The sequence below is a fragment of the Erpetoichthys calabaricus genome, chromosome 12 (assembly GCF_900747795.2).
Source record: "Erpetoichthys calabaricus chromosome 12, fErpCal1.3, whole genome shotgun sequence".
Lineage (NCBI taxonomy): Eukaryota > Metazoa > Chordata > Cladistia > Polypteriformes > Polypteridae > Erpetoichthys > Erpetoichthys calabaricus.
The window spans coordinates 134,629,135-134,651,356 of record NC_041405.2 but is presented as its reverse complement, the minus strand read 5'-3'; the positions used below and the strand labels follow the sequence as shown (position 1 = coordinate 134,651,356).

At 40.8% G+C, this 22,222-nt stretch overlaps 1 protein-coding gene across 1 annotated transcript in view; it reads left to right on the top strand.

Annotated features, from left to right (window-relative positions):
* The window catches only part of arhgef18b (rho/rac guanine nucleotide exchange factor (GEF) 18b), a 55,369-nt gene that overhangs the window by 7,754 nt on the left and 25,393 nt on the right, over positions 1-22,222 (top strand). The window contains 4 exon segments of the mRNA XM_028816305.2: positions 10,441-10,508; positions 18,896-18,959; positions 20,697-20,841; positions 21,955-22,058. Coding sequence (XP_028672138.2) covers positions 10,441-10,508; positions 18,896-18,959; positions 20,697-20,841; positions 21,955-22,058 — 381 coding nt within the window.

Here is a 22,222-nt window from a genome sequence, read left to right as displayed (position 1 = left end):
CTAAATAGGCCTGATGAGTGTGCTCTGCAATGGACTAACCTCCTGTACAGAGCTAGATCACATCTTGGGATCCACGCTTCTGACAAGTGTTACCATCCAGCAATCCTTAACTGGACAAAGTGGTTGGGTGATAGACAGAATGTTTGACTAAATTCAAATCGGACATGTAGGTTTAACATAATTCAAAGTGTGCTAAATTTCATTTCTTGCAGATTACAGTTCTGTCGCCTCTGAGTGCCGACTTTATTCCCAGCTGAGCTTGCCTGTACAATCTGGCAATGCTTCTGTGAGTTTTCCCTGTTTTTCTTCCATTGTCCAAAGACAAGCATGTTAAGCTGACTGGTGAACCTCCATTACACACAGGAATGTGTGAGTGGGGGAGTATGCACTATGATGTCTATCCAGGGCAGGCTTTTGCTCCATTGTCCACAGCTGACAGGATACACTCTAGCCACCAATTACCTTCATAAAATATGTAGGTACTTGAAAGTTTAGAGATTTTAAAAATTTTGCTTAAAATCAGTGGTACAAATTACTTTTTTTAGATAGATAAAATTGAAAATGTGACGGCCCTAGGACTTCCCAAATCAAACACGACTGTAAAATAACCTAACATTCTCAAGCCTGCTTAATGCAATATAAAATAAAACAATAACAAAATCTATCCTAGCACCACTGAGTACAACGCAGGAGACAGCCCTGGATGGAATACTGGTCCCATTCACACTTTCCACAGTCACCCCAGAGGAATTTAGGTTCACCAGTTCACCTAACTTGTATATCTTAGGGAATGTGCAAAAAAAAAAAATTTTGAATACGGGAAGCTGCATGTGCGAGACTACAGTGCTACCCACTGCACTCCCGTACTGCCCTCTTACAAGAATATCATAACAAATAAAGGCTTTCTTTTCTATTTATATCTGAAATTTAATCATGTGATGATGAATAAGCATACACATTGGGGCAAACAACACTGGATTGAAACCCACAACACTGAAACTATAACATGCCATTCCCTACAAGATAAATACAATTAAGAAAAAAATAATAACTACACGTCCTTGACCTGTAACCAACCAGTTCAAACCTCTTACTGTCATTGGTTACAATATGAAACAACTAAATGACCTAAATTGAAGAAAAGATAAATCAGACATGAAAAAACTTGTATGGTGACAACAGATTTCATTACTAGTAATATAAAATGACAGCAGCAAAGTGTAGCAGTGGTCATAGTTCAAGTTCCAGTTCTTGGCCCTCTCATAGTCTGTGTGGTGCTTTTATGTTCATCCCAGATTTGTTGGTTTTTCTCTTCTTATATCCCAAAAGCATGTACTATTGTTTAATTGGGGGCTTTGTATAAGCAAGTAGTATGTCCTGTATTGGACTGCTAGGTCTTTGCCTCTCCTGTATCCCAAACACATGTTAATTCAGGACCTTGTATAAGCAGATTGGTGTGTCCTTTTTTAGACACGCAGGATTTATATTGGACACACAACATCTTCATCTTTTAAACATTGGGTAGAAGCCATTAAGAAGGCAAATAAAATGTTAGGTAACACAGTAAAAACTTGAATAGAAATTGAGGGACGTTATGCTCAGACTAAATAATGCACTAGTGACACCACATCTGGAGTACTGTGTGCAGTTCTGGTCAGCATGATACAAAAATACAGTGCAGTACTTGAAGGTTTGGAGAGGAGAGCAACTAAGCACTTCCCAAGACTTAAGGACATGCCCTACTGCGACAGACTCAGACAGTTAAACCTGTTTAGTCTCGAGCAGTGAAGACTGTAATCCAGGTCTTCGAAATTCTCAAAGGCATTGATAAACAGATCCATCAGAATTATTTCAGTTTAAGGGTGAATCACATACTCGAGGACACCAGTGATAACTAAGGAGAAGTGCATTTAGCACTGAAGCCAGAAAGCACTTCTTTACGTAAAGAGTTCTGGGAGTTTGGAACAAACTACCAATGCATGTAGTTGAAGCAGAACCTTGACAACCTTTAAGAAGTATCTAGATTAGATACTGAGACAGATAAGCTATTAGCTAAACAAATGAAAACTGAATAAGCTCCTCTTGCTTGACAAAGTTCTTATGGTCTTATGACTGCTGTCTCATTAGATCTTGGTTATAGCCATGCACTCACACACTAACAAAAGGCTACTCTGTGTGTGTGTGTGTGTGTGTGTCAGGTCCCTCTAAGCAATCTGACTGGTCAGTCTGACTTTTACGAGGCGATCAACAGAGGAAGTGCTGGGTAAGAGAGGTTGAGACACACAAGGAAGAGTAAAGGAGTAGGAGGCATGCTGAGAGTCTGCTTCAAAGACGGGAAGTATTCGCAGGAAAACAAATGACGTTTTCACAGTGGGTAATGCAGCCCTATCTGCCACTGGTGGTAGTCAAAGCAAGGTGCCTTGATATGACAGATTCTGAGAAGCAGGCTTTATATGAATGCAGCAGTGAGAGAAGACACATGACAATACCAAGAAAGGGCATATGAGGAACACTAAAGGCACACATAGTGCAGAAGACATCAAAGAGAAAACATTTTAAAACGTATTGCATTACTGGTCTTTGACAGGTAATGTGACTAGTAAACAATAAAAAGAAACTATTTTAATTTCAAAACCATAATACAGCAATTAAAACTGTTGTAGATACTCTCTGCCGGTTTAATATTAACAATTAGAAAGGTTACGTATTTACCCTCATCTTTTCAAAATCTGCTGACAACCATTCATCTGTGGTTGTAGTCTTATTTATCCCAGTGAGGACAGAACCACCACCCTTTATTTTTCCTGGGCCGTCCTGCAGGATGCTCCCCATTTTCCTGCCACACTGTTATTCTCCCTCACTTTGAAACTTTTCACTCCTGTTATTCGTCAGCTGTCTTTTCACTTGGTTTTGGAAAGTCTCACTCTGCAAGTAATTCTTTCATTTGATGGGTATCTGTAGCTGTCTGTCAATTCTTGTGGTTTGTTTTCCTACTGTTACTGCTCGATAGTGTTTGTGTGTGGTGCTATTTTGAGTGGCCTAAGTAATTACAATACACCCCAAGAAATTGTTGCCATTTTCACCATATTTGAACAGGTAAACAGTAGATCTTCATGAAAGTAGTGCCTACAAATAAAGGTGATATACTGTCCCATTTCTTCTTTCTGAGCCATTCCTTGTTGGATTTGCTAGTGTGCTTTGGATCATGCTGGAATGTTTATTTCCAGTTCAACTTTGACTTTCAGGCAGATGGTCTAACATTCTCCTCAAGCACAGTTTGATTTGATGCAAAATTCATAGTTGACTCGATGACTGCAAACTGTCCAGGCCCAGAGGGAGCAAAGCAACCCCAAACTATAACATTTCCACCACCATGCTTCACAGCTGGTATGAGGTTCTTCTCCAGAACTGCTGTCTTTGGTTTGTGCCAGCTTTTGCTCTTGGGCTGAATTTGCGGGGCTGGGCAGTCATTTGAAATCTATGCCACTTGGTCTTGATTTTCCTTACAGTGGAATGATTGATTTCAAAACATTTGCCAATCTTTTTCAGGTGATTTCACACTCCTAGTCCATTTGCTTTGTGCCACATTAAGAGATAATTACTTTGTTTCAGGCTCTGATTAGTTCAGTTGCATTTCACACGGCAAACTGAAGAAGGGGCCTGAGTTGCATCGAAAGCTTGCATATTGTAATCTTTTTAGTTAGCCAATAAAAGGTGTCATTTTGCTTGACTTCTCACTACACAGCAAACATTCAAGCAAAACAGAACTGACAATAATGAAGTTAGACTCTAACTCCAAATAAATGCCCTGCGAATAGGTCGTTGACTTTGTTCATTGGGCAAAACCTTTTTTTTTTTCCATAAAAAAATCATCATGAACATTCAACATTTGCAATGATTATGTGGTTTTGTTTATCAAACAGAGTGCTGTAAACAAAATGTCTTTTATCTCATTACTAAAAGAGAACATGAAAATGTGTTACTTTGCATGCTCTGCTGAGGGAATACAGTGATGTGCCTCAGGATTATTTAGAGACAGTAGACATATGGGATGAATGTAATTTCACTGTATGATGTTGTGTATTTACTTTCCAATAGCTTAAAGATCACCTCTATTCAGGTTGACTCAAATAACATGTCTGCTGTCTTTAGGCCTGTAAGTACAGTACTGGTTAATAATATTCACTTGAGAATGTTAATAGGCCACCCATTGTCCACATCTGTGTGCATCACTTACACTTGCAGTCTAAGATTAGGAGGTTTGATTGTAGGTCGCAAAAGGCATTTGTTTCTCACCAACTCTGTACGCATTTTTGTACACGGTCAACAGCTATGCAGTCTGATGGTGAGAGATATAAAAATGCTCTCAGACTGAATCAAGAGCTAAAGTTAATTTGACTGGCTTGTGTAAATTGCTTTATCTAAACTTGTATGCATGTCTGGTTTTATATTATGCCCAATTGACAGTAGAAATGGTTCCTGTAATGAACATAATTTCCTGTAGTTAGATTGGTTCCTCTCACAAACTGCTTCAGGGTTCACTTGGTACTGCACCGAGACAACCATTTCCAAAGGGTCTCTGTACAGTTGTTTTGGTCTGCACCAGAGTGCAATTAGTGTGTTCACACGCATCTAAACAAACTGGACTATAGTGACAATTGCTCCAGAACTCAAAGAAAAAACAAACTGCTCCAAACTAGGTGTGAAAACACCTTCAAATCCCTTGCCAGACTCATAATCATCATGATCATCCTTCTTTCTGAAGGCCTTAGAGAGCTACTTTGATCTTGGTGTGATGACACCTCAATAGCAAAGAGAACACCAGACCCTAGATATTTGTGGTTTAAATAAGCCAGGGTGGCCCTGCATTCTCCCTAAAGAGGTTCTAATAATTGACACCTCATCTGGAGTACCTGACTCTAATTTGATGGGTTTGAAGTGATGATAAAATCTGTATTTTTCTTAATTTAGATTATGAGAATGAAAACATCACGCCAGTTTTATGTCACTTATTCATGTATATCACCATTACATGTAGGCACTGCACGAAGATCTCCTGTTTTCCTGTTCAAAAATATTGAAAACGTCAACAATTACCATGGGGTGTACTTACTTTTTTCGGGTTACAACCCAGTTGCGGGTCTGATTTATTATCTTAACTGGGCGCACTTAAGAGAAAGCCCGTGTAACTTGACCCAACAGGTTAGCTGTCATTTGCGGGAGCGGTACCCGTCGAACTTCTTTACAATATCAGAATAAAGTACAGTCGTGATTCTGTTTGTTCGTAGCAAGTTCTCCTTCCAGTGACCGCTCCCCTGCCTTCGTTTTCCTCCCTCGCTGTATGACGGCTTGTGTTTCTTTAAGAACCTCCTCCCTTTCCCGGGACGCTCTCTGGAATGCTGCGCGCCTGACTGCTCCCATAATCCACTGCGAGGAAGGGGACGTTCAGAGGAAGCGAAATGCAAACAGAGAGGGGGCCACCCCTATGACAATCGTCTTTCCGTGGACCCCTAGCCCCGCTACCTAGTGGAGCTGAAGCCTGGGCACTGCCGTTTACACGGTTTGTGAATCAGAAGGTCGAGCATCGCCACCTGCGCACCTGGGCTGACTGACCGGGAAAAAGCGAGGGCTGGGAGCGCCGTTTCGTCCGCAGGTCTGAGCGCCGAGGTAACTCCCGTCCGACTCAACTGTCTTTGTGATCTACACTAGAACTGTTTGCACGTGAAATTACAACTTGTTCGGGGATGGGTAGGTTGGTCGAAAAGAAAGAATGGGGACTCGGAAGCAAAGCGCAGGGAGAGTATCCCCAGCTTGAGTGATTAGGCAAAGCTTTGGAAATCCAGCAACGAGGGAGGAGCAGGTGTCTAGGTGTGCGAGTGCCCGGAGTGGAGCGGTCTGCGCCAGTGCGAGTGTGAGAGGCCTGGGGGCAGGGAGAGTGTGCGTGTGTGTGTCACAGACTCGCAGGTGTCAAGGTGAGCAATAGTGGAGCAGGTGAAAGGGGTTCAGGTTCCAGTGTGGCTGGGATTCTGAGTGCAGTGCAGGAGAAACGGGAACAAAAGTAAAAGGGGATTAGGGATCGGTATTAAAGTGAGTGTAGCACAAAGGGAGAAAATCAGGGCACAAGGGCATGGTAGTTTGGGGATCTTGTGAGCATGCCATGCACAAGTACAAAAGTGACAGAATGACGTTTCGGTGCAGCACAATACGAAGGGCAGTAGACATAACAGAGGCTCAGTGCCCAGGGTGTCCATTGTTTAGGGTGCAGTGCCTAAAACATGAAGGTAAAAGTTAAAGGGGTACATGTGAGTACAACAGAATTAGAAAAAGTCAGGGTGTGGTGGGTCTTGTAAACATGCCAGGTACATGTATACAAGTGAATGAAAGAGTGACATGTTGGTGCCGCACAGTATCAAGGGCAGCAGATAGGATGGAGGTTTAGTGACCAGGGTGTCCATTGTTTAGAGTGCAGTGCATAAGAAAAACTAATAATAATTCTTTCCATTTATGCAGCACTTTTCTCACTACTCCAAGCACTTTAACCACAACTAATATGTAGGGTCCACCTGAATGATGAGACAGCAGCCATTTCTGAGCAAGTAAACTCGCCACACATTAGCTGTTGGGTGGTGAAGTGGTAAAAGAGAAAGCCAATTAGAGACAGGGAATGATTAAGGGGGCAGACTGACTCGGCCATGGAGGGCAATTTAGCCTGCACTTCGGGATACACCCTACTCTTTACAAAAGTAAATGTTAAAGGGGTCCGTGTGCATGTTTTAATATGAATACAACAGGATTGGGAAAAACGCAGGGTGCAGGGCCGCAGTGGTTCGGCGGGCTTGTAAATATGCCAGGGCATGCGTACAAGTGACTAAAAAAGTGACATGTTAGTGCAGCACAGTATCAAGGACAAGTAAATATGACAGAGGCTCAGTGACCAGGGTGTCCATTGTTCAGAGTGCAGTGTCTAAAACTTGAAGATAAAAATGAGAGCGGGGGTACATGTGAGTACAGTACAACAGAATGGTGGATTGGGGGTAAACATGGTCATAACAGTGAATGAAAGTGACATGTTGCTGCAATTATAGGAAAAAAAGAAGCAAAAGAGGTGCAGAGGGGAGTGTACAGGACTGGAAAAGGTCTAATAGTAGTAATGGATTTAGGATCTTGTAAAATGCAGTCCCAAAGGAATCCCTGAAAGAATTAAGGTAAATATGAAAGGGATATATATATGGATATATATATATATATATATATATATATATATATATATATATATATATATACTGTATATAAAGTATTAACGCGAGTACAACAGGACTAGAGAAAGTCGGGATGCAGAGGTGATAAAAATGAAAGGTATATGGCTAAGTGTTAAGGTAAGTGAAACAGGATTGGGAAAGTTCAGAGTGCAGGGGTGTGGTGGAGTACTAGGGGTCTTACAAAGATGCCAGGCCTCAGGCGTGATATGTTGGGCGGAGCAAAGTATCAAGGGTACTAGAAATAGCAGAGGCTCAGAAGCCAGTGTGACGTGATTCTGAGTGTGGTACCTATGAAATGCACATAAAAGTGAAAGGGGTGCAGGAGTGTTAATGTTAGTACAACAGGTGTGAAAAATATCAAGGTGAGCAGAGACATAGTGGACTGAGGGTATTGTACATATGCCTGGCAGAGACGTACTGTTGCATGAACGAGTGACATGCTGACATAGCACAATATCAAAGTGAGCAGAAATATTAGAGGCATGTTTATTTAACAATAATTACTTCAGGGGCTGTCCCTACCTTAAAGCCTGTGCTTGCTGGCATAGACTCCAGCTTCCCCACAACCCTGCTCGGGATACATTGGGTCATCTACAACCTTCCAGCTGGTATGGCCACGGAAGATGACTCGTAAAGCAACAGTTACTAAAGCTAGGCACAGCTATTATTGTGCTGTTTCTGAAGCCATGTTCACTCTTCTAGTGTCCCAGTTATTTTCCACTGTGCCATGCTGTGCCTCTCTCTATGTCCACTACCCCCCACCCCCCAAACTTTCCTTCTGAGAGGCTCTATCCAATGCTCCAGGAGTCTGCTTCTGTCTTCTAAACCTTGCAATGCTTGTAAATTGTAATGTGAATGTTCCTGTGTACCTGTATGACTTTTTGCTGTCAGTCACCCATCCCACCCACTTATCTTTTAAGGTTACATGCTTGCTACTAAAATACAGTTTGTACCCATGAGCACCTGTGTGTTGATACTGTGATTTCACTAGCGATTCACATATATGTGCTCATCCACACTTGGGGCAATGATCTTGATGTGCATGCTGATTTGCATGGATGCAGCTGGCTTTATCATTAAATCACATGGAGTGGTAGGGAATTGCATAAATATGCATATTACCTCATGCGTTGTTAGGGCATTTAAAGTTTGGTGCAAAATTTGAGAAATGGTTTTCACATACCTAAATTATGGCTTCTCTGCATAGATGGGGTGATCATGTAATGTACTAGATTTGTTACAAAATTAATTTTGTTTCTATAAGATTTTGTTTCTATAAGATTGATCTCTTGTTTTACAAGTATTGTTTTCCAGTGTTTCTAAAACAGGCACGCAAATTTTGGGAAAGGCTGAATATCTGTGACTGAATGCCATCTTCTGGCAGCTCCTAGTGGGTTAAGACAGCTCATAAGCTCTCCTAAAACTCGGTGAAGTTAGCAGTAGTTTCCTAAATTAGGAAAATTGATAAAATGCTATTACTGCTAAGAGTAAGACCACATTTGTGTTACTCTGAAAGTCTGAGCTAATCAGAACCATTTTCCTAAGCTGATACACTTGATAAACTCAGGCACATGTATGAGAGACATTAGATTGGAGTACTTCATACAGTTTATTTCTCCTTTATAATTAGCGATGTCAGTCTTTACTTCACTTTTATTGTTTACAAGAAAGGCAATTCTAAGGGTGCACCATATCTTACATGCGGTGCACCATTGCTCCCACTAAATCTCAGATTAACTCCAATGTCAAGGTGACTATTAGGCTGCTTGGGCACTTCAGGACCACATTGCCACTCTGATGGACAATCTGAGACTTTTAGGAAAAAGAGCCAGAGTGCCTGCAGGGCTGCCATTAAACTGACAGCAGTGTGCTTCTCCCAACCTCCCATCCAATGGAAGCTGCCATATAGATAATGTATGCTGACATGGAGTGGGGGAGGGGCGGCTTTGAGGCATGGACTATGGCTGGTTTCTAAGTTATTTAAATGACACTAGAAGTTGACTATAGGGAAGCCTGGGATTCTCGACTCTGGGATTGACAGGAGTGTGGGCTTTCCTACATTTTGTGAATGTGACTGTGGGGTAGGGGGTTGCTGTGGGATGTGGATTTCAGCTAAAGGAAACTGAGTGCAAGTTTGATTTGGAGCTTCACTCAGTATCTGACAGGTGCAACACATGTGATGAAGAAAAATCTACCGGAGAAGAGAAGGGATGATTTTCATTTTGGTCTTGGGCACACTGACCTGGCGATACTGAGCATTTCACGTTTGATTGTTGGGTTTCCTGGTGGCAGCAAGTGACCCTTTTTGCCATCTCATACAACACTCTGCATGAGGCTGGAATGAGAGAGTGAGAGACAGGGCGAGGAAAAAGTACGCTTCATTGTAGATATCGATCGGCCTCCTCAAGGTGCACTTGTTATTCCTTATCTTTTAGTGCAGCTTGGTTTATCAGTCATACCTTATTTTTTCCTTGCTGTGATCTCTTTCTTAAGCTCGGCTGTGATTTTTTTTTTTTTAATTTTATTTATAAATCTGAAATTCAACACTTAAACCTCATGATTTCCAGTAGCACCTACTACAGCTGGGGATTTGGAGGCTTAACTTTAATGTAAAGATATTTGGCACTGCCTTTTGCTGTTTTTGGCCTACTTCATATTTCACAGTCAGTCCTCCTCCTACCCCTCCATTGTTCCACTTTTTGCTTCCTTATTGGCAGCACTCATTTGTTTCATTTTTGGTTTTAAGAACTACATTTGACTGCTTGGAAAAAGCAGACAAAAGCCTTTCTGTTTTAATCTTTCCATCAGGTGACATGTGAAATATAAGGCAGACTGGGGCAACCCATGAAGTGAGCGAATAGTCCCCCTTTTTTCACTGAAGCTTAAGAGTAGTGTGACAGACTTGCTGGCGATCTGTGCTTTGTTGTGTTCCCTCATCTTAGAACTGGCAGATGTGCTGCCGTCCACTGTCACTGTGTCACGGCACATCGGAAGAGACCTTTCAGCTTTTGCTGCAGTTCCTAATTACAGTAAAGGCTGACATTTCCACTTAACTGCTCAGCTGATTTGTGATTGTGGTAGAGGCAACTCATTTTCAGAGGCCATCTTTGCAGCAGGGGTACCAAACTACAGCAATTGCTGGGTGACTCTAAAGCCTGTTCCTCTCATCTCCCTCCATCAGATTGTGCTGTGAATGTCCACAAGAACTGCCGAAGCCTGCTGGGTGAATGTAGTGGCAATAAAACTAAGGTAGGTGCTTTTATGACATCAGTGTCTCATCAGGAAACAAACATTCCCTTTTTTGAATCCAGGTCTGTGCAGAACATTTCTTGTCATGGAATTACGGTCTGTTTGGGGTGAATCTTAAAAGTCAGTGTCTCCTGGTTTAATGTCTTCTCTTAAAATTCAACGTTTTCTGGTTGCTCACTTTGTCCTTGCCTCATATATTTGGCCTTTACTGTTCCTTCAGGTCATGAGTGGATAAGGGCTTTGTGGAAAAGAGTTTCCTGTGAGATTTCAGAGGTGTTGTGGGTGCAAGAACAGGCATATGGTGTCTCTTGAGCAAAGCAATAACTCTGCTTATTAAATGAAAACAAATAAATTTATATACACTGTTGTTCTGCTGCCTCAATGAAATGGAGGTGACATGCATAGTATCCTACACAACTGATAGTGCTTTAATACTCAATCGAACAAAAATATTAACTGAAGTTTATCTTATTTGATCATCTCCTCCATTATAATCGTTCTCTTGAGTGGTGTGAGTCCAAATATTTGCTGTTCAGCACCAAACCCAGAGATACTTTATCTTAAAATGATCAACTGAAAATTGCATGTAGCCTCATTACCCCCACCTAATCCTCGTCACCTGACACTGTAGTGGCTGGAAAGGTCTGGTGTACATGTGGTTGTGCTGTGGTTGGCAGTAGATATGCTATGTGCTGGGATTAAAGTGTAATTTTTCTATTTTTACCAATATACTGAAAGGATAAGTTGTAAGACTGCCTATATTAAGGAAGAGAAATGGGATAAACAATTTTGGAAAGAGCTTCAGTGTGTCTAAAAAGAGAAAAAAACTTCCTCTGTACGGCACAGTGATTTCCTGAGTTCATGGAAGCTTAATAATGCAAAGAATTCTTATTAATAGCTTCTTGAAAATATCAATGCTTCTATTTACTGATTTTACTTATCTTCTTTTAGGGTCATTAGAAGCACTGCAAGTAAAGCATGTACTAATCCTGAATGGGGCAGTAGCCCATCACAGGACACACATCCTCACACACTAGGTGAAATTCAAGTTACCAGTTAACAAACACACCTTTGGGATGTAGGAGAAAAATCCACGTAGACATACTGAGAATATGCCAGCTTCACAAAGAGAGAGATTCAAACCGAGTCTTCTGAGGCTGGGAGACAATAATGCCAACCACTGCTTCACCATGATGATCTTTTGAAACCATTTATGAAGTAATACATAGCTTAGGATTATGAGACCATCTGAGTGTTGTTCAGGGTCATAGTGGGACTGCTTTTTCAGACAATATACTGTATGTAGCTTTATAAGGTCATTATTGTCACTTGCGCAGAGTGCAGTGAAGTTCTTAATTTCCTGTGCTAATCAAGTTAGTCAAGCATCCTGGAACCCTGATTAGTAAGTAAAACTACCTCATTTGTTATTGAAGAATTTACTGATTTTGCAAAAAGAAAGACAATCCTTAAATGACATTTAATTTCCTTAAATGTCATTTATTTGGGAGGTTGGAGGAGAAGATTATTTTCACATTTGCTTCCAGGAAGCAAAAAAGATAAAAATATAAAAATATCCGATGTGAGCGTCAGTAGGCTTTGCACCCTAGGAACCAAGTTACCCAAACTATTCTATAACATTTCAGTAATTTATTTACTGCTCTGATAGTTATCATTCTGATCATAAAATAAGTCCTTATGATAGAATTGACGAGAAGAATTCATAATTAATAGTAGAATTACGGTATTTGAGGGTTGCTCCATAAGTGCCTCTTTCTCTTGCACGATTTGGCTCAAAAACTATTCAGAACATCATCTAACAGGCTTAAGTTTCGAGTTTGGTATTTTTTTGTCCAGCCGTTTTAGCTCTAGACTGTCCTCAAGAAAATGTGACACACAGACATACATCATTGAGATATCAATGTTTTCAGTATGAGGGGACCCTAAAACATCGATCTGTTGAAAACAAGAGACTGAAGTTTTTGATGCATTTAAAGCTTTTGCTCCTCCCCCATAGATGTTAGGTTATAGTGGGAGAGGGCGCAAAGCAAAAAACAAAACTATGGGGTAGCTGTAGTTTTATTTTTTCTGTTTGTTTATTTTTCTGTTTTTCCATTTTTCTATTTTGATGCTCAACCTGCCTTTGCTAACCTTTTTTTTCACAGCATACATTCAATTTTGATTGGTGAATCCTGAATTGACAGATTTGTGTTTTACTTTTTAAAGAACTGTTATTATATTTGTTTGATTTACAGGCTAGAAAAAATTAGTTCTCCTGGTTTTACTTTTATTTTTTAAAGCATTTTTTAAGTTGTTCTGTTTGTGATGATATCCTACAGTTATATTTGCAACAGAGTGAACCACAGCTCTTTAAACCATTTGTATGTAATTTTGTGTTCTTGGGGTGTACATTCGGTAAGCTAAGACACCATCCTTTTTAGTAAATTCTTCATCTTCAAGTCTTGCATTTATTAAAAGCCAGGAAAAGGATGAACGTGTAAGTCTGGCTAAACAGGGCTAAACCCGTTTAGTGGAGATGATTTCCTTTTAAACAGCAAACCAGATGTTTCTTTACTGAGGTATTATTATTGCTAGTTCAGTCCTCTTAAGCGAAGAGCGTGATTCGTTCCTCACTTAGTTTCCAGGGTTAGGGACTCTCCGTAGCTGTACTGCATTTGGCTGCTGTGGCACACTTTCTTTTTTTGTTCTCTGGACTGGTCCCCTTATAAATGTTCCTGTGGTCACATGACTAGAAGAATCAACCCTGCAATTTCTGCCTTTATTGGGTGTGGCAGACTCCTTTAGCCATCTGGTCACCTTCTGGGGTGTGTCCTCCTTTTGCAACGTCCATTACTCTCCCAAAAGAGATAAGAGCATTCTTGGAGGCATTCAGAGTCCTTCGTTCTTTAACCAGACTCTGTGCTTATGGCAAGACAGAGTGAGCTGTGATTTTATCTGTGCCTGCCTATTATTAACAAAAACACCTGGAGGTTTGAGTGAATTACTTAGAACTGCTGTCATTAGCTTAAGGGGGAATTCAAGTGACAATTTCATTGTATTCTGTATAAATGGCAGTACACTTGAACTTGAATCTTACAGAGAATGGAATTGAAAATACAAAAGAAACAGGCTGATGAATATAAACAGACAGACTTGTGTACTGAAAGCTGTGAGAAATATTTAGTACATTACTTACATGAGCAAGTCACACCGTGGATTATGTTTCTTAGCCTATGAGGTGAGAGCCAAAACAAAGAATCAGATTTTGCAAGTCTTATTTTGCTTTCTTAATTATATTTGAGTTTGGGTGTTTGGAACATTATCAACATTTTTAAAGTATTATTAACAGGAAAACTATAGTTGGAAATGGAGGATGTTGTGAAACCAAGAACTGTTTCATTAGTTCTGTCAAAGCTTGCACATTTTAATATAAACAGTAGCTGCTGATCCAGACAGAGTAGGAGGCAGTGGAATTGGAGGATGGACTGTCATGATGAACCACCATTTTGGAGCTTTATGATCCTCCCACCTTATGCTGTGTAGGATTTGCTCACTTTTAAAACATGAAGAATGGCAACTTTTGTAAAGCCAAATTATATGGAATTGTATAATCAGTGCTACTTTATGATAATTATTTTGATTACTTTGTTGCATTGTAGTTAATCTAAGACGCCTGCTGCTGTTTAGGCACACCAATCACAAATAAAAAGTGACCCAGTGATTCATAACAGTCAGCTCTAAATATTGGTCTGTCGTGTGCTTCTAATCCAGCCTGCCTCTGTGACATTTGACCAATCAGATGCTGCAAAGGGAGGGTCTTTAGTGAGTCTGGTGTTTCTGGTAGGTTCTTGTGAAGTAAATTTCTCTAGAACTTTCTGAGAATTGTAGCAGTGTTTGTTCAAAAAATAAGCGTGGGTAATAAAGTAGAGTCTTTACAGTACTAGGTGCAGAAGCAATTAACACTGTGTGCGTGAAAGGATGGCTTCTCAGATATAGCGAAGGAGTAATGAGCTCCGTTATTGTCAGAAATATTTCATGTGATTAAAACACTCATACTTTCATAGGCAGAAAAATGTTACCAAGTTTTAGACTGGAGAACACAACATTAAACATTCGGATGCTTTTCGTCGTTTGCCATTTTCATTTGTTTAGAATGCCAACCGTGTTCCTTGTTTAAGGTGTATACCATTAAATTAAAAAGAGAATACAAGGAGTTTGAAAGATGCTATCATTAATCAGTATTGTTATTTTATAGAAGATATTTCATTGCAAGTAATATCTATTCTTCATTTTCTGTAGCTCATTTACAAGTATAGTTTTGAGTCGTATTACTTTTTTATTAGAGAAAATTGTGGTACACATGGAGATTAACAGTAGTGTTGTATGTTAATGTATTTATTTGTGAGTCTGATATTAAATTCAGGAGTTGTGAGGCAACAATATTATTTTAAAAAACACAAGACTGCCTGTTGAATATCAGTCAATGCCTGACAATGTGATCCTAAGCTAATAATGTAACCTGCCAGTGTTCATTTATTAGAAATATGTAAAAACTTCCTTCGTACCTGCAAACTGCCTTGAGATTCCAGTCACGGCCTAGCTGTTCTTTAAGTTGTTTGACTTGGATATGAAATAGTGAGTCAGTATCAATGATGGGTAATGCCTGTCTTGTATGTGACACTATATAAAATATATATGCTACAGTATGTATATCATTTTTTTTAACCTGACATTTTTTCCTTTATTCATTGATCACACAGACTGGTGTGCCCAGACAATAAACTGTTCCAATACTTACAAGTATTTTTTATTTTTTTTTAATTAAGGACAAAATTAATGAAGCTCTTTGCTCCATAATACTGACTTTTAGTGCTGCCGGTCTGCTCACTCACCCACTACTTTGACATTTTGATTTAAAAGATTTTGTCAGACAGTTAACTTTTCCATTTGTTAGCTGCACAAGACCCCTTCTTGTAGTAGACATCCTCCTAAAGAAAACCACACACAGTTTGGCCAGTCATTCTGTGACTCTTTACTGTCCATTTGCACCTGTAACGCTTCAAGTGCATATTGTTTTGACTGCAAGTTAAAATGTTTTTATGTTTTGTGTGTGGAGAAGCCCAGTGATTTATCTAGTCTGCTGTTCACATGAGCCAAAGTGTGTTATGATTTTCTCAACAAGTGAGACCCCGGCAGCTGAAAATCAACTCCTTAAACACTGAGTGCTCATTTTGTTCTAAAAACATTAATCATTTTGAAAGTGCTGTTCTGACCCTGTGTCTCTGGCTGCATTGTAATGTGAACGTATTTTTCTCGTTTTCTACAGGTGCTGGTCATAAAATTAGAATATCATGACAAAGTTGATTTATTTCAGTAATTCCATTTAAAAAGTGAAACTTGTATATTAGATTCATTCATTACACACAGACTGATGTATTTCAAATGTTTATTTCTTTTAATGTTGATGATTATAACTGACAACTAATGAAAGTCCCAAATTCAGTATCTCGGAAAATTAGAATATTGTGAAAAGGTTCAATAGTGAAGACACCTGGTGCCACACTCTAATCAGCTAATTAACTCAAAACACCTGCAAAAGCCTTTAAATGGTCTCTCAGTCGAGTTCTGTAGGCTACACAATCATGGGGAAGACTGCTGACTTGACAGTTGTCCAAAAGACGACCATTGATACCTTGCACAAGGAGGGCAAGACACAAAAGGTCATTGCTAAAGAGGCTGGTTGTTCACAGAGCTCTGTGTCCAAGCACATTAATAGAGAGGCGAAGGGAAGGACAAGATGTGGTAGAAAAAAGTGTACAAACAATAGGGATAACCGCACCCTGGAGAGGATTGTGAAACAAAACCCATTCAAAACTGTGGGGGAGATTCACAAAGAGTGGACTGCAGCTGGAGTCAGTGCTTCAAGAACCACCACGCACAGACGTATGCAAGACATGGGTTTCAGCTGTCGTATTCCTTGTGTCAAGCCACTCTTGAATAAGAGACAGCGTCAGAAGCGTCTCGCCTGGGCTAAAGACAAAAAGGACTGGACTGCTGCTTTCTGATGAAAGTAAATTTTGCATTTCCTTTGGAAATCAAGGTCCCAGAGTCTGGAGCAAGAGAGGAGAGGCACAGAATCCACATTGCGTGAGGTCCAGTGTAAAGTTTCCACAGTCAGTGATGGTTTGGGGTGCCATGTCATCTGCTGGTGTTGGTTCATTGTGTTTTCTGAGGTCCAAGGTCAACGCAGCCGTCTACCAGGAAGTTTTAGAGCACTTCATGCTTCCTGCTGCTGACGAACTTTATGGAGATGCAGATTTCATTTTCCAACAGGACCTGGCACCTGCACACAGTGCCAAAGCTACCAGTACCTTGTTTAAGGACCATGGTATCCCTGTTCTTGATTGGCCAGCAAACTTGCCTGACCTTAACCCCATAGAAAATCTATGGGGTATTGTGAAGAGGAAGATGCAATATGCCAGACCCAACAATTCAGAAGCGCTGAAGGCCACTATCAGAGCAACATGGGTTCTCGTAACACCTGAGCAGTGCCACAGACTGATCGACTCCATGCCACGCCGCATTGCTGCAGTAATCCAGGCCAAAGGAGCCCCAACTAAATATTGAGTGCTGTACATGCTCATACTTTTCATGTTCATACCTTTCAGTTGGCCAATATTTGTAAAAATCCTTTTTTTGCATTGGTCTTAATTGATATTCTAATTTTCCGAGATACTGAATTTGGGACTTTCATTAGTTGTCAGTTATAATCATCAACATTAAAAGAAATAAACATTTGAAATACATCAGTCTGTGTGTAATGAATGAATCTAATATACAAGTTTCACTTTTTGAATGGAATTACTGAAATAAATCAACTTTGTCATGATATTCTAATTTTATGACCAGCACCTGTACATTATTAAAAATACTGCTGTAAAACAGCATCCTTGTTGACCACATAAATTGAATGGGTCATGCAAGGTAAAACTTGAGACCTGCATTCTCCTTTTCTTTTAGAAATGTTGTACACATTATCCCTCACTAGTTCATGCACACTTTCTCTTTGGGGATTTTCTGTATTTCTCATAATGCTTTGAAGTCTAAGGAGAGAGTTGTAACCCATCTGATTCTTGAGCATGTCAGATTACCTTGAGTATTACGTCAAGCCATAAGGTATGAAGGCACAGCATCTTCATTATATTAATGTTTGAGGCCCTTATATTTGTAAATAGTGTTATTTATACAACATTAATGTTGCTGGTGGCTCTGCATTGTATAATTTGTGAAAAGCAGAGCAGAACAGAAAAATAACACTTATTGGGCTCAACATCTTCAAAAAGCCTCCAAAATGCATCATCCACCACAGAGTAAAGTGGCTGGTTGTAATGGGGTTTGCTTCCATGCCACCTCAGTTTAATTACATTCTGATACAACTCTAAGACTTTGGACTTCAGACTCTGAGAATTCAAGTCCTGCTCGTGACACGGTGTGACAATGAGCAAGTCACTTCACCTGCAAAAGAAATGTAACCAGTTGTAACTTAAATGTTGTAAGTCACCAAATAAGTAAATAATAATTAAAAAGATGATAATTATAGTTTGGTGAAGGCATAGCAGACTGGGCTTTAGATAAGTTCTGCCTTTTTTTTTTTAAACTTTAATTTTGACATTTCTCAGTATGGTGGCGAGTGGTATTCATTCAGATGACTCATTAAATGGTTGCATTTACATTTCTGACTCTGCTTCTCGGCTGAACACATTTCATGCACATTTTTTGTTTTTTGGCATTGGTATTCATGTTGAAATATGACCAGGCAGCTTATATTTTAGCCATGCAGATCTTGCATTTCTAAGTGAGTAATCAGCTAGGTATGCACTTGGTTTGTCTGGGGCTTATTTAATGTATTGTGATAGCATCTGAAAATATTAGAAGTGACCTTAATATTCGCCTGATGTCAGCAGTGTGTTTGGCAGACATTCATATTGCCTGATATAACAAGCAGGTGAAGTGCTACCCTTTCGGCTAAAAAGTTAATAAGAATATGGATTGATCTTTTGACATGTTGAGCATTGGAGTTGAACATTGTCGTCACAAGGCTGACAAAAGAGTCTCTTTCCTGGTTCATGCTTCTGTCCGCTCCACCATTCTTTACTGGAGTACCTGAATATATTTGGACCTGTCATTCTCTGACAATTTTTTTTTCTTTTAGCGAGATAAAGGAATACAAGTCTTGGGTGGAGGATGAGAGGAATGCAAGCTAACTTGATTGGTCACTCTAGACTGCCCTTCCGGCTTGTTCTGCAAGAGAGGGGCTTATACAGAGATATGTCAGTAGAAGGCTGGGAGAGCAATATGTATTGCTAATTACTCCTGTGTTTCATTTTCAGCTCAAAGATTGTCCTCTTAAGAGTCCTGTCTCTCAACAGTCACCTGCGCATGTCTGCAGCCAAAGTAAGTTCAGTGGGGGTAGGGGTGGTTTGGGTTCAGAGGTGTCTGAGTAATTTGAGAAGGGTGGAAGGAATCTGCATCTGATCCACCGCGCACCACCACAGCACTTACGTAACTGGAGGGATGGCTTCCTTCTTGATTTTTCTGTGCAGGTGACAGGGAGTGGGGGAGATAAGAAGAAAGAAAAGCTCCACATTTACAAGCTTGCAAGTAGCAAGTGGCTGTTGACAATGCTGCCTGTGGTTGTCATTGAGGCTGCCTTAGAGAGCAGGTGCTGTGTTTAATTGGCTGCTTTTGCTAGAACACTCTGTGGCCACTTTTGTTTGGACTGCAGACCTGGTTGGAGTCTCGATCTTTCTTTCTTGTTTATGAGACATGGGCAGCATGAGCCTGTGCACAGTACCTCTGTCATTGAATATGTGCCTAGAAGTGGCATTGTTGCCAACTCTGCCTACTTGCATCTTATCTTATTTTATAATCTCAAAGACAAAAAAAAAATTCTGAATATTTTCAGAGCTGCACTTCACTTGCAGCCAGTGCAAAGCAAAATAAAAAGGAAGAAGACTATAGTTTCTATTTCTTCTTTCTGCTTACTGCAGTGCAAGGCGGGTATTGGGTTTTGAAGGTTGCTGCATTTTCCTCAATGCCAGCCAGTAGCAAAGTAGCTGTGTATTCTGTGAGTTATATTTATTCATTGAGTTAGCTCAGTTTAAAGTGGAATGCAGCCCTATGGTCTTCCATGCCACTGGCCTGATCTTTGGCAGCTCCCACTGAAATTGCAATTTGACTTTTCTCATTAGTGTCCACAGCCTCCTTCTAAGAATGCGAAGCAGCAACAGTGTGTGTTCAATGCCAATTATAATGGCTGTGCTTTGTTGGTCTGTGAGTCTGCTTCAGAGGAAAGACCTTTGCATGTGTGAACTGGATGTGTGGAGCTTGTGCTTTTGGCTCATTAAATTAATGAGGCATGATCCACAGATGTGTTTGTGTGCTGATACACGTGATTTTGCTGCTGTTTGCAGGTGTACTGCTGTGTAGTTTTTATGTAACATGTTATTTGCTACTTATATCATGGTGTTTGTGTGTATGTAAGTTTTCAAAGTGTTCTGGTTTATGTTAGTGTGCATCAATAAACAGATGTTACGTATGCATGCATACAAGTTGTTGAGCATTCATTTTGCCACTTATGTGTATACTGTGTGGTTTTGGACATATTCTGTTTGTTTGTTTGAACATATCAATGCCAGTTGTTTGCTAGGTCCTTGCATGTACATGGCTTGTCAGCAATTGTGAGGTTTGCATTCTGCTGTTTGTGCACTCATCCCATCCTGTGACAATTGTCACTTTGGCCGAGCCACAGCAGGGTCCTTCTTGAACAGCGCAGAATTGAGGCGGGCAGCCTGCCTCATTATTTCCAGAAGTGTCGCTGCTTGCTATAAAAGCTTGCTCATTGAGAGCCGCTTCTCAGATCCATGAAGCAGCAACAGCAACATCAGCAGCAGCATTGGCGGTGCCAGAGACCTGCTTCTCCAATGGCCGAGACTAAGGCCCAGAAGGAATCCAGGTCTCCTGCATGCCCACGACACAGTTTCTGGGATTCCTTCTCAAAGAATCTGAACGATAGAATTTTTGTGCAGAGTGAACTGCTTACTTGCCGGGTCCTAAAAGCCCTGCGCAGGCAGAGGGAGCAGCATCTCCAGGGATCAGTGCTTCGTTCTGAAGCTGTGTTTGTCTCTGTAGCTGCCGCATCTTTGAAGGAGCAGCACCGCTGTGTCCTGCTTGCGCCGAATGGCTCTCCTCGCAGCCAAGGTATGACCATCGTGCAGCGAGGGAGCAGCTCTCACCCTGTGCCGGTAACCTCTACTACCTGTACCACCACTACTGGGTAAGTTTGGGCAGCCTGTGAAGGGGACTAGGGCCTTTTAAAACTTGCTTCTCTTTGCCTTGATGTGAAAAAAATAAATACATTCAGCCCAGTGGATCCTAACACGCTCAGAGTCCTATGCCTTATTGTTTTCCTTATGTCTTTGTGGGTTTTCCTTCTACATTACCAACTGGTTAACTGGTATGAAAATGTGTATAATTGGGCCCCGTGATGGATTAGCACCCTGCACAGGTTTTCTTACTGAGTGCTACAGGGATAGGCTATGCCTCCATGACATTGAATTAGATCAGTGGATTTGAAAATATTCTTTCATAATACTAATTTCAGCCGGGCAAGGGAAGCAAGGTTATGAAGGGTTTTGCAGGAGGGGAGCACTATGAGTGGGTGGAATTGATTTGGGTTGGGGGCACACCAAATATGATGGGTTGACCATTGAGGGTGCATTGCCCTACAGTGTGACTGAAAATTTCACATAGGCAGGCCACGTTGAAGACTTCACTAAGATTGGTTTTCCTCTGTGGTTTAAGGGGTTAGCTACATATACTGTGCTATGGCTAAGAAGGGCTAAATAGGATAGGGTGATGCACTTTGAAGGGCTCTCAACGATAGTGTGTGCATGTAGTGAGACTGTGAAAGAGTTAATAGGGGGAGTGTAGGAACAAGCATGGCTGTGAAGGGTTCAGTACCGCAGGAACACAATCCTGAAGTGTAATTGCAAAGGATTATATAGGGGGTCCAGTCTAGCAAATGTCCGTCATGAATTGCACTGTGCCCACAACAGGGCTGTGCTACCTCCCAGATCAAATGGGTTAAAAACACAGTAGCTATGTTTCACAAATTATTTCTTAGAGTTAGGGACGCTGTCTTGCTGCATAGCTTAAAGGGTTCACAAGGGTGGTGGCACCATACTGGTGGGTGACTGCTAATATTTACATGGATGGGAGTGCTGTTCTGCAGAGTGGCTGTTAGGAGTCAGTCAGTTAAAGTTGAGCACTGAAGGGTTCACTATGATGGTGACTTTACTTACATAGTAACAGTGATAGGGTTAGTGTGGCCCTGAGAAAGTGATCCTGCTGAAGTGGTATGTGGCTGACATGTACATTGGTCTTGAAGGTCATCAACAGGAGAAATGGATGAAGTGGACTTGCGATATAAATTGTCCAATGAGGACACAGTTTCACTGGCACCCTCAACTGTGGACTCCATTGTTGTTGAAGGTACAAATTTCTACATGTGTATTTATGTGTAATATCATATAGCAAGGCTGGGAGAACTGCTATGCAAGAAAACTGCCTCACAAGCTAATTGAGCCAGGTCCGCAGCTGGATAATAGAGATCTTCTTTAGCTAAGTGGTAGAAAAAACAAGGTCTAGCTGCAGAC